Genomic DNA, 14,188 nt, shown 5'->3' with positions numbered 1-14,188 from the left:
ACTTGATAGCACTATTTAGAACTTCATGCCAAATATCCAAATATTCAATTAGTGTTTTTGAAACCATTTATATTCCAACTTTTGGTGAAATCAAGTTATAATTTCTCATCTTCTCTTTGAGAAAATACATCATTGTCAAAATTACAAGATGATTCAAAGTAGGCGTCATACATTACACACTGTGTAGATGGTCTGAAGGTTTTAGCAACTGTGTATTTGGAGGCCCATGGCCTGTCAACGTTCTTCGACAATGTAATGCTTGGTCACGGTTGAAACAATAGGCCTAAAAGTTATGTGATAATACTTGATTGAGAGACGCAATCGTTTGCTCCCACTTTGTTTTATACAAATAATCTGGCAGATATTCTGCAATCCGAATACTACTGTTATAGTTATTAACGGTTTAGAAAAAAAATTGGAATTATTCTAATTTAAAAAGGAACGTGAAAGTTGTATGCCTGATGTAGTTTCGTAACAAAATGTTATTTTGCTTCATATTAAGTCCTTATTTGCTAGATAACTTCGTTTTAGGTTATTATTAATGACTAAGATTATTAGGTTTACAAACTTTTTCCATTGATGTTACAAAAATAGAACACTGCGTTTCAAAGACCGGACTCTATTGTCCACTTCAGGGGCCAAAAACCTTAAGGTATAAACTTAAGCATACACAAAATAATGAACATGAGTTATAGGTAATAAAATAACTTCAAGGGTTTTTGAAACCTGAACGATAGATTCAGTTGTAACGAGATGTTGACCGTTAAATTAATAGCCCGAGTCGGCTACCATTCTTCAAATTGTCAGGCCAATTAATGACAATCCTATTATTTGTTATATTACAAATACGTAGTAAAATTTACAATACAGGCACCTGCATGCTAAATCCTATATACGTAGCTAGTCAGCTACTCTGCACTCAGAATGTCTTTGGGAGGATAGTTAATGGTAATTTGATTTTAATAAAGTTATCAATAGAGATAATCAGTTTTTTAATGCCAACTCATTTAATCTTGTAAGATTGGGTCCTGATATTCCTCTCGAGAGTGCTGTTGATTGAGAATCTGTGGTATGTGGATGTGAAAGGATGCCCTGCTTACAAATGAAGGATTGAATGAAATCCACTGGCGAGCGAGGACGATGTGGTGTATGGTTGGGAGGAGGGAGGACAGTCTGAAGGTTATTAACACCAGAACTCGCGAACCGCTACTGTTCTTGAAGTTAATGATTAACTTTGTTCATATGTAGATTGTTATTAGCTAACTGTTATCAACAAAAATAAACGTGAATATCTCTCCTATTGGACTATAACTTCTTCACATACTAATACAATTTTAACCAGTTAAACCATAAACCAATATTGTATGTTGTATTGTATTGTGTGAGTTTTTTCACGCAAATTATTTAATTTAGACAGATTTTTATTTATTTAGTTTTATTTGAAAAAAATATTTAATAGAGTATTAAAACATACATGTTGGTAAACATAGAGTACGGAAAATTCGACTAATCATATTGGCAATAAGCTAAGAATACTAAAATGGACCTTGTAATAAAAACTGTAGGAAGGTGAGATGTATCTTTAGTTTAATCTACTAGTATACAGATTTAAATTAAATTCGGTGATAATTAATAAACTTAGTAGCCTATTCCTCCCTTTTCTAGTAGTGTGAAAGGAATATTTTTTTTTCAAAAAAGCAACTTTAATCGGGAGTTATTCTGTGGACAAGGGGAATACGGTATATAAGTAGGATTTTCTGGCAAACCTTTGGACGAGGGTTCATTCATGCCAATCTAAAAAGTATTTTACTGTAAATTTCCCTTGAGAGAAGGTTATTGTTAATGTTTCATAAATAAATTAAGATTTAGAAAGGAAACATATATATTATATAATACTCTTACTTACTTACTCTTACTCCCAGGGCCATTTATATCGGAGGTGATATTTAGCCGCACCAACAATGCTCCTCCATCTTGAACGGTCCTCTGCATCTTCCTCTGAAGCGCCCATCTTCTCCATATCAGCCTTCACCTGGTTCCACCATCTCACTTTTGGTCTCCCACGGGGCCGTCTTCCTTCTGGGTTACCGTACATTACCCTCCTCAGTTTCCTCAGTTTGCACTCCTCTTCTCTTCTCAAAACATGGCCTGTAGAGCCTGTAGAGCTCCCTGATTTCTCTATTATGTTTTCTTCTCCATACCCCTTGTTCATATGATGGCCCATACATTTTACGTAGAATTCTATTCTCGAAAACTAGAAGCTTTTTCTCATCCTTCTTATTTAGCCTCCACGTTTCGGATCCGTACAAAAGCACTGGACATATAATTGTTTTGTATATTCTAGTTTTAGTTTTGTGAGAGAGAGATTTGGTTGAAAGTATCCTATTGCATGCATATACAGTACACATCTATTTGCTGAGTTGATCCAGAGTTGATTATATATTATATAATAGTATTCTATATTATTTACCATCCTGGATGTCACCTTTTCCCCATCCATAGTCCACCTCAATTAAAAGCTTTAATCCCTATAACAGTATTATATAATGCAATTAAAAATACAACCATCTTGTTTAAATTAAAAGAAACTTAATATAAGAAAAAGTGAAGAAACTACTGATATAGTTTTTATTTAATTGATATATTTAATTACTTACTTTTGACTAATCAGATTTATCCCTTAAAACTAATAAAATACACACGTTAATTTATGAAACAGTTCTATGTAAATCCGTTTTTACACACTTTACATGTAGATCATTACATGATTTACAACTGATCACTCGAGGGAGCAGCCAGCTCAATTCACCATAATTGCATTACTGAACCTAACTCTGCATAGATCTCCCTGATAAGCTTATCATGGTTACAGTTCTTGTGTAGTACTTTACTGGAATGTGTACTCAGTTTCAATATGTTATGGTGTCATTTGAATTTTCGTTAAGAAAAGATATAAAATAATATATACTATTATTTACAACAACGATTCATAGTCTATAAATTTTGTATTCGGTGGTATTTTATGTTATATGTTTGTTTTGGACTGTGCGTTCTTTATATAGAGCGAAAAATATATCGCTATGCGGAAAGCAAGTTATTACCCCTCGTTATCGCCTTCCTAGGATCGTAACCACAACTGTTATTAAAATATGCTTGAGTTATTTTCGTGTACGTTGAAGCATCGTGTTTATTGATAGTAAATAAAAAATTTAATACCACAAAAGGAGTTTTACTTGGTCCTTGACACTTGATGTTTTAATATTTTATAATTCCTAACGACACATTCATGTGAAGAAGATATTTGGAAAGCAGATTTAACTTGTAATAATATCTATAACCACAATTACTAAAGACCTCTCGCCTTTTTTCGACCCTAGCGACGGAACGAAGTACAATAGGATTGTTGGTCAGGAGAGGGGAGTTTCCTAAGAAGAAAAGAGAGATGAAGGTTATTGTGTGACCAATATGCACGTATTAAACCCATGCAAGACTCAAAATAGCGCAGTGACAAACAACGAGCGTGTCTATTAAGACAGAGCCTCTTTATACAAGGCACCCACAACGCATTCCCCTCTTGTTCAAAAGATTACCTGTTCACGCAGATTGGTGCTACTGTCCACGACTTAAGTCGAGTAAAATGTACGTTATTTCTGCAGTTTAAATGGCATTTCTGATGTTTAAAATATTGATTTATCATTATTCTTTCACTTCTTTGTTGTTGAGATAGAACAATGAAAAGTGCGTTATTTCTAGTGCCTGAATGAAAACTTGTAATGTTGGACATATTTCGAATTTTATATAATGGGTTTCGGAGCAATGTAACTAAAAAGAAATCAATTAAACCGCGTCGCAGAAAAAAAATTATTCATGTTCAAGAAAAGTTAAAATATATTCCTATTTCAAAAAGATAATATTTTAACATATGAAGGTCCAGCATCTGTTATAATCATTTTCTCTCACGTCGCCACTGGGTCCAATGCCTTCCATAATATATTTTATATAGTGATACGATTTACATTATCCTTCTTTACTCAGCAGTTGACGCTCGCTATACCAACATATAACCAAATTCATATCATTGGTCGTCCGGTACATCCATAAGGTCTTGGATGAGTATTTCCAGAAGGCGTATGTATCAGTACTTTGACGACGGTAGGGATAAAAACGTAGTTATCATGTGTTTTCCCATTGAAATCGCTTGAGGTCCGTTGCGTCTTCACATGGCACGGATGTGTTTGACAGTGTAAGCCGCTTTGCTATTGCTAATGTTTTGGTTGAGTCCAAAACTGGAATTGCGAGCACGTGACAAGCTTCTGTGAGCGAAGTAGACGGTGTTTGAAAGTGGTAGGCCGCAGTGTAGTGTGTGGTACAGTTGTCACTTTTATTTTTACCTTGTTGTGGATGCAACGTATAGGGCACGCAACCAAATTGTGCAATTAAGGGTTAGCAAACCTATTCCTTGTGCGGCATATTATTGTAATATTCACCAACAACAAAATTTAATAGAAAGTTAAGAAGGTACTGATCTAAGGCAGTTGTGCGGTGTGACCGTTGTAATACGAAATTGTAAAACTTCCAATAATTATTCCAACTTGATCGATTCAAATAAATGTATAAAACAAGATCGTTTGCATGGTTTGAATTTCCAAGTTCATTTACATTATAAAGCTTTGAGGATAGTACTCTTTTGATTCAGTTCAACAGGTAAAGTTTCTACAAGTAGTGTAATGCCGTTTGAATTAGAGATTCGTTATAGTCGATTCTGCTTATGTAATGATGATATTGTTATTTTTGATGATATTGTTGCTGATTTTGTTGTTGTTGATATTGTTGTCATGGTATTGACATTGAAAACCAGCGAGATGTAAAATCCTTTCTTGTTTGCCGAATATCTTTCTATGGGGAAAGTTTAAGTTTTGGACTATATTATCGATTTGGATCGAAGAAGGTAGGTAGAAATATAGTTTATATTAACAGATAACGAAGGCTTTTTATCAGTCTCAGTAGCGCTTACAAAGCTAGAACACCTTTCGCCTAACCCCTGATACTACATTTTGTGATAAGTAAGGCAACCTTAGTAGAATTCAGTTGATGTTTCGGTTCGAACTATGACTAGAGTTTCCCAAATATGTGACTACTAAGTGTCACATCTCTGTCTGTCTAGTATGACTACTGATTCCCACAAATGTCCCTACTGGATATTCCTAGCTACAGTGCATGGTGGTGGACTAAGTGTCACATCACTGTGTCTCTAATAGGACTACTGATTCCCAAATATGTGACTACTGGATTTTGATAGTTACAGTGTATGATGGTGGACTAAGTAACACATTTCTGTCTCTCTAATATTCCATATTTGATGCTCGGGAGGACTCAAAGCTTTTATATAATATTAACCGATCTGTACTACAATGTCAGGTTCCAACATGGTTTGGAACCTAAATGCTTTAGTTTAGAAAGACTAAAGAAAAGATCTATTTAAAATGTACTTGTTTAAGGGTTATGTGGTAGACTTGAGCATTTCACGTTTTGAAGTTAGTTCAAATATTACTGACTCAGCTTCATAGGTTGACTCCTTTTTCCTTTAAATCCTGGATTTTTTTCATTTCGTTCACGTTCAAGTGAATCGCCTCCCAGCAAGGATACGCAAGACGAGAGAGATAATTGCTACATTTGGATGCTCATTGCTGAGCTGTTAGCCATGTGTCAGAGACTGCCACTCACATGATAAAGAGTTGCCACCGGACTTAAGTGGATACATAAATGACACGTGTCTGTGACACGTTGCATCCAGCTTTGTCTGATACTGGCTGGCCTGTGCCACAAAAGCAGTTGATTGGTACAGAAGGACGCGCTATCGTAAGGAGGTTGTGGCATGTAAAAGTTAAGTCGATCTGTGTAATATGTCATTAACATTCAGGCTGTAAATGACGTTCCTGTGTTTGTATGCTCCGAAGATGGATAAACACTGAAATATTTCGTCATTAAGCAGAGGTTACTTTATATTTTTCTTTCTTTTTCTTTATCGTCTTTGTATTTATATTTACTGAGATTAGCACAATCTTTGCAGCTTTTCATCTTGCAGGATCACTATGAAGTAAAATAAAAATAAAACACTATGATTCTTGATTGAATATTACAATAAATGTTATCCTTACAGAGTTTATAGTTTTATTTCGCTCATAGAAACTGAAAGGCCTTTTCAGTTCTCCTTACAAAAAGTGGTAAGAAACCAGACAATTTTGTGTATCGTTTCATACGAACAGCATTGAATCTTACTTTTCTCCCTTATAAGTGTTAAAATGTTAAAACTAATACGCCTTACTTTTGGAGATATCTGACAAAAATCTAGATTAAAGTATAGTAAAAAGTGTTTAAGTATTAGTATTATTATTATGGAGCGAACATAGACAAAAGTCAGGACAGTTGATTCTTATGACATCTTTTAGAATTGAAACAAAAATTGTTGAAGAAATTGTACCACAAATATTTGACGTCAAAAGTACGTTATCCAACCGTAGTATTTATAAAGAAAAATATAAAGCTAGGTACATAAATACAATTTTAGCTTAATGGGGTATCAACGCTATAACCCTTTAAATTTACAACGTATGAAAGTAAACTTTATAATGCATAATCGATTGAAGTAACTAATCAAGGTTGATATCTTCATAAATCTGGAAATGTCAGGTTTTAGGAAAAGAGAAAACTTACGGCCAGCAGTATCCGAAAATTAAGCAATAATACAGTATGGTTTAAACTTGGTTAAACATGAAATTAGCACATTCATAACATAAAAAAGTTAGATAAAAAAATCAAGCTCTATTTATATGTAAAGTATGAAACTCATTTTCTACATTTATTAGGGCCTCGAGACAGTTCATTTCTTTATTATTATGTGGCCTTAGAATGAATAAGATTATAATAATTCGCAGTATCGAGGTAACAATATACCATTCATATTTCCTTTCAAATCCAAAATAGTGGTTTGGCCTTTTATCGTTTTTATCACTTAGGTAAGGATGGTTTATTACTTTTAGACAGGTCCTTATAGATGAACAAACCTCTGTTATTACAAATTACAGAATTAGTGATTAAGAATTTAGCCCGTGGCCTATGAAGGAGAAAGAAATTACATTAAAACTGCCAGAGCCTTTGAAAAGTGATTTAAAAACAATAATCATGGTTTTAAGAGTTAAAATATGAAATAATATTTTTTAAATTTTAAGTATCTATGTATAAATTGTTAAATGCCTAATATCTCACCATACGACTAGTTAGTCTCTGCTATGTTTTTGTTGTATTTGACCCAAAATTAAAATGCATTCAAGCTTTTAAATTTTGTCAGGTCTTTTTTCATATATATACAGTAAGTCCCATATTTTTATGCTTCTATGATATCAATAGTCTATGATAACATAAAAAATATGTTTTAAATGATTTTTTGAGCATTTGTTTATAAACAATGAATATTTAAAATTCTGGGTTTACAAACCATTTTTTTCATTGTAAATTCGGTTAGCAATCAGTTTGGATATTTAAACTGAAAATAATATTTTATTCTTATTCCATTTTAATACTCCCTATTGAAGTATAATGTGGGGAACATGATAAAAAACATTTTCGTATTACTGACGCGCTTGCTCCGAAAAATCGATCCACTGTTACGTCACATACATAAATGATTTAGAGAAAATGTTCACAAACACCTATTTTTTATTCGGAGTTGGACTATATGCAAGAAGAAAATATTCATTGAACATGAAAACTCGATTTTACATAAAAAATCTTTAATATTACGTAGAGCGAGTCAAAGAAGTAAAAATAGTGTAAACGCATTATTTGAAACTTAGGTATTTACTTTTTCCATAAAAAGTTTAATTGTTTATCTATTATTATTTTCTTTAATTGTGTCAACCCCTACGGAACTAGAAATTAGTATAATACACGGGTTCATGAACCAAACACCGCCAATTCGAACTGTACACCCAATACGATGGGTATAGTAAGTTACATGCACGTTCAGTACTCTTGAGACAGATAAAAGTCCAAGTTATTCTCATCCCTCTGAATCATAAAACATCCTATGGCACAACAATTGATTATGAACTTTCTCTCCTTAGGTCAGTAACTGTAAATACTTTGTATACACTTTTTCCACTACTTCACTACAATTATAAAGGAGATGAAAACACATTGATAGATAATTTTGAGGTTATACTTAGTCATCTAATCTTCAGAGCATAATACTAATTTAAAAATAAAAACTCTGATAATATTGTCCTGACAGTATAGAATATTATATTATATTGAATAATATTGAAGTTGTATACGCTAATTGTTAATATATATTTAGAATTTGGAACATATTTGGAAATTGCCATTTACTTATTAACTGAATGTTTAACATGACATTGTTTCCATATCCTAATAGTTGTTGAACATACGTAAACACTTTACGTTAAAATTATGTTACTGTTGATAGTTGCTGTTATAACATCGTAAATGGTTATAGTTATTAGACAGCTTGGATTATCATTATGGTAGGAACTCAGGGCAGTAGGAAACAAACGTAACAAAATATAGCTTTGGTTTGTAAAACTAGTTTATTTACTAAAAAAATCACATTTGTAGAAAAGTACACTATACACAATCATATATATTACAAAAGTACAAAAGAACAGTCAGCAGTGGTAACAACAGTCAAGGTAACGTAGTTAGTGATGGTATGTGTGGGTGGAGTAAGAAGAACTGCCACCTCCATATCCTCCTCCATAGCTTCCTCCATAACCTCCTCCATAACCTCCTCCATAACCTCCTCCATAACCTCCTCCATAGCCGCTTCCGTAGCTCTCGTGGCCGCCGCCATAGTCATGCTCATAATGATGCTTCACGGGTACGGGGATGTGGACGGGCACCTTGACTTCCACTGGGTAAGGTACTTTGACTGGTACCTTGACAGGTACTTTCACTGGGTAAGGTACAGGCTTCTCTACGGGGTAAGGCACTGGCTTCTCAACTGGCACAGGGTAGGGCTTGGGTACATGGACAGGGTACGGCCTGTCGACTGGGACCTTGACGGGGTAAGGTACAGGCTTCTCTACAGGGTAGGGCACAGGCTTCTCTACAGGTACGTGGACGGGGTATGGACGATCCACAGGGACTTTCACTGGGTAAGGGATGTGCTTCTCCACAGGGTAAGGGACCTTCTTCTCTACGTAAACGGGGTAGGGCTTGGGAACATGAACGGGATAGGGACGGTCAACAGGGACCTTGACTGGAACGGGAACGGGCTTCTCGACATGGACGGGGTAGGGCTGGGGAACTGGAACCTTGACGGGGTATGGGACAGGCTTCTCGACATGTACGGGGTAGGGTTTGGGAACATGGACTGGGTATGGCCTATCGACAGGGACCTTTACTGGGTATGGGACTTTCTTCTCGACATAGACCGGATGTGGGACTGGTATTTCCTTAGTGATAGTGATGGCCTTGACATGTTCTTCATGGCCGTAACCTCCGTGACCGTAGCCTCCAACAACTTCGTAGCCACCGCCTCCGTAGCCTCCACCTCCGTAGCCTCCACCTCCGTAGCCTCCACCCCCGTAGCCTCCGTAACCTCCACCTCCGTGGCCTCCGTATCCTCCGAGCACGATACCTCCACCATAGCCGCCGTAGCCCTCATCCAGACCTCCGTACCCGTGGGCGAACCCGAGCAATCCTCTCTTCTCCTGTTTCTTATCTTCCACACCCTCCGAGTCTGACTTCTCCACCGCCGACTTTTCTTCCGTGGCCTTCTTCTCCTCCTCCGCCGCGCTCAGCGCTAGTAGCGCCGCTAGGGCGAACAGGAAATGCTGAAACACAGTCATAGTATATTTAGTTTTTTCCATATTTTTGTATTAAATATCTTTGATTGATTACAATGATGAAAATAATTTCGAAATTTGCACTCTTGCATTGTTGAAGGAGGGTTTAATCTAGCAAAGATGATAAATATCCACAAGTTAAGGACAATACAACTACAACAAGGTATGACGTCAAAATCGACTATAAGAATCGGCACGTGACTAACTCGTAGCTGTAACGGTCGAGACAAGGTCACGGCTATTGTGTCATTATCCGTGGTTCAGAGCTCGGTTCCGTTCAAGGCCGTTGCGATTCCGCTCCGTTACTTTCCTTTCTTTATAGTAATCCTTTCTCCTCTGTTGTTTGTGGTGACGACTACCATTGAAGTTACTTACATAATTTAAGTATTGCATCTTGTTTTATATAGATAACATAATATTTTAGATTTAAACTCACTGAAATCGGTGAATGAGTTGGATCCTTGTTTTGGACCGGATTTCGTGAGAACATCTCTTTCTATTTATTCCTTGAAGGAGGGTGCCGTTTTAGTATTTTAGCTTCAGGGTATTTTAGGTTACATTACATTCTTTATTCTTTAGAAAATACAAGTTTTTTCGAAAATAGTAAATTATTTTGGGCAATGAATTTTTTGATGGATTGCTGTATGAAATCCTCATTGCTTATTTTAGTAATTATTATTTAATTTACAGGACTAATAATATAATTAACGTTGTAGAAAATGTATACACAGTTTTGAAGAAGTATTTTTTAATTTGAAAATTAAATTTGTTAAATTGGACCGCAGTGTGTTATTTAAAACGTAACATCACTTCGAGCCTCACGACAACTCTATAACGCAATCCTGTCAGTGTCAGACATCTAGGGTACATTTCCAGGCACTTGACGATTACGTAAGAGAAGTACTGGGCGCCACTCAGTTTCCGGAGCGGGTGAACCGGACGCCGCGCCGCGCCGCAGTCACCGCACTCTCACGTAATCTGTGCGAACGCTCAACAATGAACACAAATCCGTTTGTTACATCACCACACACCCAACAATGGACTAAGGCGACCGTCACGCTCTCAATGGCGGGTTTCAGGCGCAGCGACTCGGTTAGTGGGTTAGTACCGTAGGCGATTTGGCCTGTCCCCGTCACGGAGCTTCTGCTTAAAACGGACAGGTCAGACACGACTATCTACAAGTATTAATTTAAAAAATTTTTATTTTCTGAAGACCATGTGAGTATATATATATATATATATATATATATATATATATATATATATATATATATGGTAAGTAAGCGTAATTAAGCAATGGTTGGGTGATTGATTTAAATAAATTTGATACTAAAAGGTCCGTATTCAACATTGATTGAGTTTCTCATTTAAAATTGACCTTAATTACTCTTAAGTGATTAGAGTAGGATATTATGTAGATGTAAATGGCGAATCAGAAAGATCAATTAGGCTAAATTTATTTAGCATATATTATATTAGGCATATATATTTGTGGGTTGGTAATTATGTAGGCTGAAAAAAAGCATATGTTTTACTCAAACAAAAAATCTTCTTCCTCAAAGAAATTTGGTTAGAGGCGTTTCGGAATTGAGGAGTTTCAGGTGCCACTCAAGGACACATCAGGAAATACGCCGCTGAGATGATGAGACTCGGAGCCCAGTCTGCGAGAATACGCAACGCCTGTAAACATTTGACGATTGAAAGCTGGCAGAGGACACCGTGTGTTATTGGAGTGAAAGTGAACCGCATAAAAAGTTGCGAAGCAGAGCGGGTCGAGCAGTGTAGTGGGAGGGGGGGAGTTGTGGGACATGCGAGCCGTTACTCCACTTTCAATGCGGGTCTACTTCTACTAGCTTTTAATTGGCCGCATTGCATAACACCGGAAGTTCGATGTCATTCGTGGGACAGTCGTCAAGTGACACAGTTTTTGAATCGGAATTGACTTTTTGTAACCTCTCCGGCAACTAGATAATTTACACTGTTTTTCGCACGTTTGTGAACCGGTGTTTACTAGGAACTCGGTCATTAAATGAATTCCAGCCGTACAAGAGTGGAATTAATTATGTACCTGGAAGAAGACGTACGACGACTCAAGTGAATTAAAGGGAAACTTGGTTGCAGTTTGCTATTTACCGGGAGCCCATACGGTACTGGCTGCAACTTAAGTCACGTCTTCAACACAGATATTGTAAGATTAATATTTAGTTACAAGACATAAATTTCATATCCAACATGTACATCTTATTATTTAATTTCGTCTTCTTGTTTTATATGAGTAATACTCTTTAAAAGTATAAGTAATGAAACATTCATAACTTTTAAAAATTCTCTGTCTCTCTTACGGTGAAATATTGTTTTAAATGTTTTAAAATAGAATCATTGGAATACAGGGTTTACGTTTATGGTAATATTACAATTGCATTACATTGTAAAAGTGCAATGTTCCTTACCAGTTTCCTCTCACTGATCATGCATAATGTGACCTTTAAACCTACTTATCAACGGGTAACACGGAGCAGCGCGACTAGGCTATGTAGAACATACTTAACAACATGTGAAGGGGGCGTGAAGGCTGGACAACAATATACATCCCTTCACCATTGTACTGTAATGTATGCGAGGAAATCACGGCATCTGTTGCGCCGCTACACGACGCGGAGAGAAGCTCCGCCCGCCCCCGCAACTACCACCCCCTCCGCACAGGCACGCCTCGCCGTTGTGGGGCAATTTATATGTTTTGGTTTATACTGTTAGAAAGGGCGAAGAACGTTATAGATAAAAAAAACTGCATAAGTATTTAACTGTAGAAACCTTCTCGTAATTTACGACGATTACATTTGTAAAAAAGAATATTTAAGAAAACTACTATTCATTAAACCATTGACGTTTTAAATCACATCAAACGATTTATTATAACGAATTCGTGCCTTATAAATTTCAAAATTATACTAAAACAATTGCTGAGATTGTTGTCCTAGTTTCCTTGTCTCTCCGGTCACAGAGGCCAGAATCACTTGTAGTTAGACCGGTCTAGAATCACTACCATGTTCACACGAATATTTTTTGTTACAATCTAGTGTCTAGAATTAATCAACGAGAACATAAAAAAATTCGAATATATGAATTACGCCAGTTGCAACAATAGACTGGTTAAAGCAATGAGATTCAGGATGAATATATGACAGATTTGTGAAAATAACAAAATATAAGTTTCATAACTTCAACTTTTTGTTGGATGTATGTATGTTTCAATAACGTTCGAATTGATGACAAGCAAGATATTAAGAAACATTAGGTCAATTATACGAACTAAGCTAATCCATCCAAATATAGCAAAAACTGTAACGAAGTTTAATATAAGCCTTCCTTGTGATTTCTACAATTTCGAAAATTAAATGTGTCTTAACGAGATGATAGAACTCGCAAAACAATGACTTCTACAAAACTTCGGTTAATAATTCTAAACCATAGCAGACGTTTATTACAAAGCCGAAAATTTGTCTTCTAATCAGATATTTTCTGTATATTTTATAAAATTAAAGGTATAATAATTTACGAACAAAGGGTTTACAGCATATGGCTTATTAAAGTTATTAAACTTCACTAAAGCTTTTTTTCGCTGAGTAGCGAGGAAAGTTTATTCTATTAAGTAATTGATTAGCAGCAATTTCGAAGAAAACCATTTGTATAGTTTCACTATTTGAAAATTTGTATACCCTTAAAATGTTACATAATGATTATTGATATGTAACCATTGGGAGTAAACTGCAATGAATTTATTAAACAATTAAGTCTATATGGTTATAAATAATATTTAGTTACCACCACAACAGTGAACATTTTGAACATAAACATTTTTTGGCTTTTTTAAATTAATAACTCTTTTCTGAAAGTCAAATTCATTAAATGTTTCTTTAAAAGTTACACTTCAATTTATAGTTTTTCTTACATTTATGATTAACGACATAAAGTTTCCACTCCATAATTCTAAAATGTGTACATTTTATTGTGAGGTTTAGTTTAAAAATGCATTAAATGAAAAATTGGAAACCAAACGGTACTGAGAAAAATTAAAACAGCTGATGCTAGAAAAATAAATGAAAGTTACCAGCTGTTTACAAGTGTAAAGTAAACATAAGCACGTGACATCGTACCCACCTTGTATTGCATGACGCCTTGTATGTGAGAGGCGGTGCAAGGAACTGCACTGTCCATTCTGCTAGACCCCTACTTATATAGTCTACTTACACTCCCTCCCCTCCAAGCCACCACCGCCACTCGGTCTTTGCACAACCGCGGGAAAGTCTTAATTATTTGTTCCT

At 35.7% G+C, this 14,188-nt stretch overlaps 2 protein-coding genes across 2 annotated transcripts in view; one reads left to right on the top strand and one right to left on the bottom strand.

Annotated features, from left to right (window-relative positions):
• Positions 1–14,071, bottom strand: part of LOC124369818 (repetitive proline-rich cell wall protein 2-like) — a 30,431-nt gene extending 16,360 nt beyond the window's left edge. Inside the window, exons 1-2 of the mRNA XM_046827933.1 lie at positions 14,025–14,071; positions 8,961–9,854 (exon numbers count right to left, since the gene is read on the bottom strand). Of these exons, the coding sequence (XP_046683889.1) occupies positions 8,961–9,854; positions 14,025–14,036 (906 nt within the window). The 5' untranslated portion in view covers positions 14,037–14,071. The remainder of the gene's footprint in view (positions 1–8,960; positions 9,855–14,024) is intronic.
• Positions 1–14,188, top strand: part of LOC124369814 (angiotensin-converting enzyme-like) — a 285,432-nt gene that overhangs the window by 153,995 nt on the left and 117,249 nt on the right. The window lies entirely within an intron of this gene.

This window comes from Homalodisca vitripennis, chromosome X (assembly GCF_021130785.1).
Source record: "Homalodisca vitripennis isolate AUS2020 chromosome X, UT_GWSS_2.1, whole genome shotgun sequence".
Taxonomy (NCBI): Eukaryota; Metazoa; Arthropoda; class Insecta; order Hemiptera; family Cicadellidae; genus Homalodisca; species Homalodisca vitripennis.
This window is presented reverse-complemented; position numbering and strand designations above follow the sequence as displayed.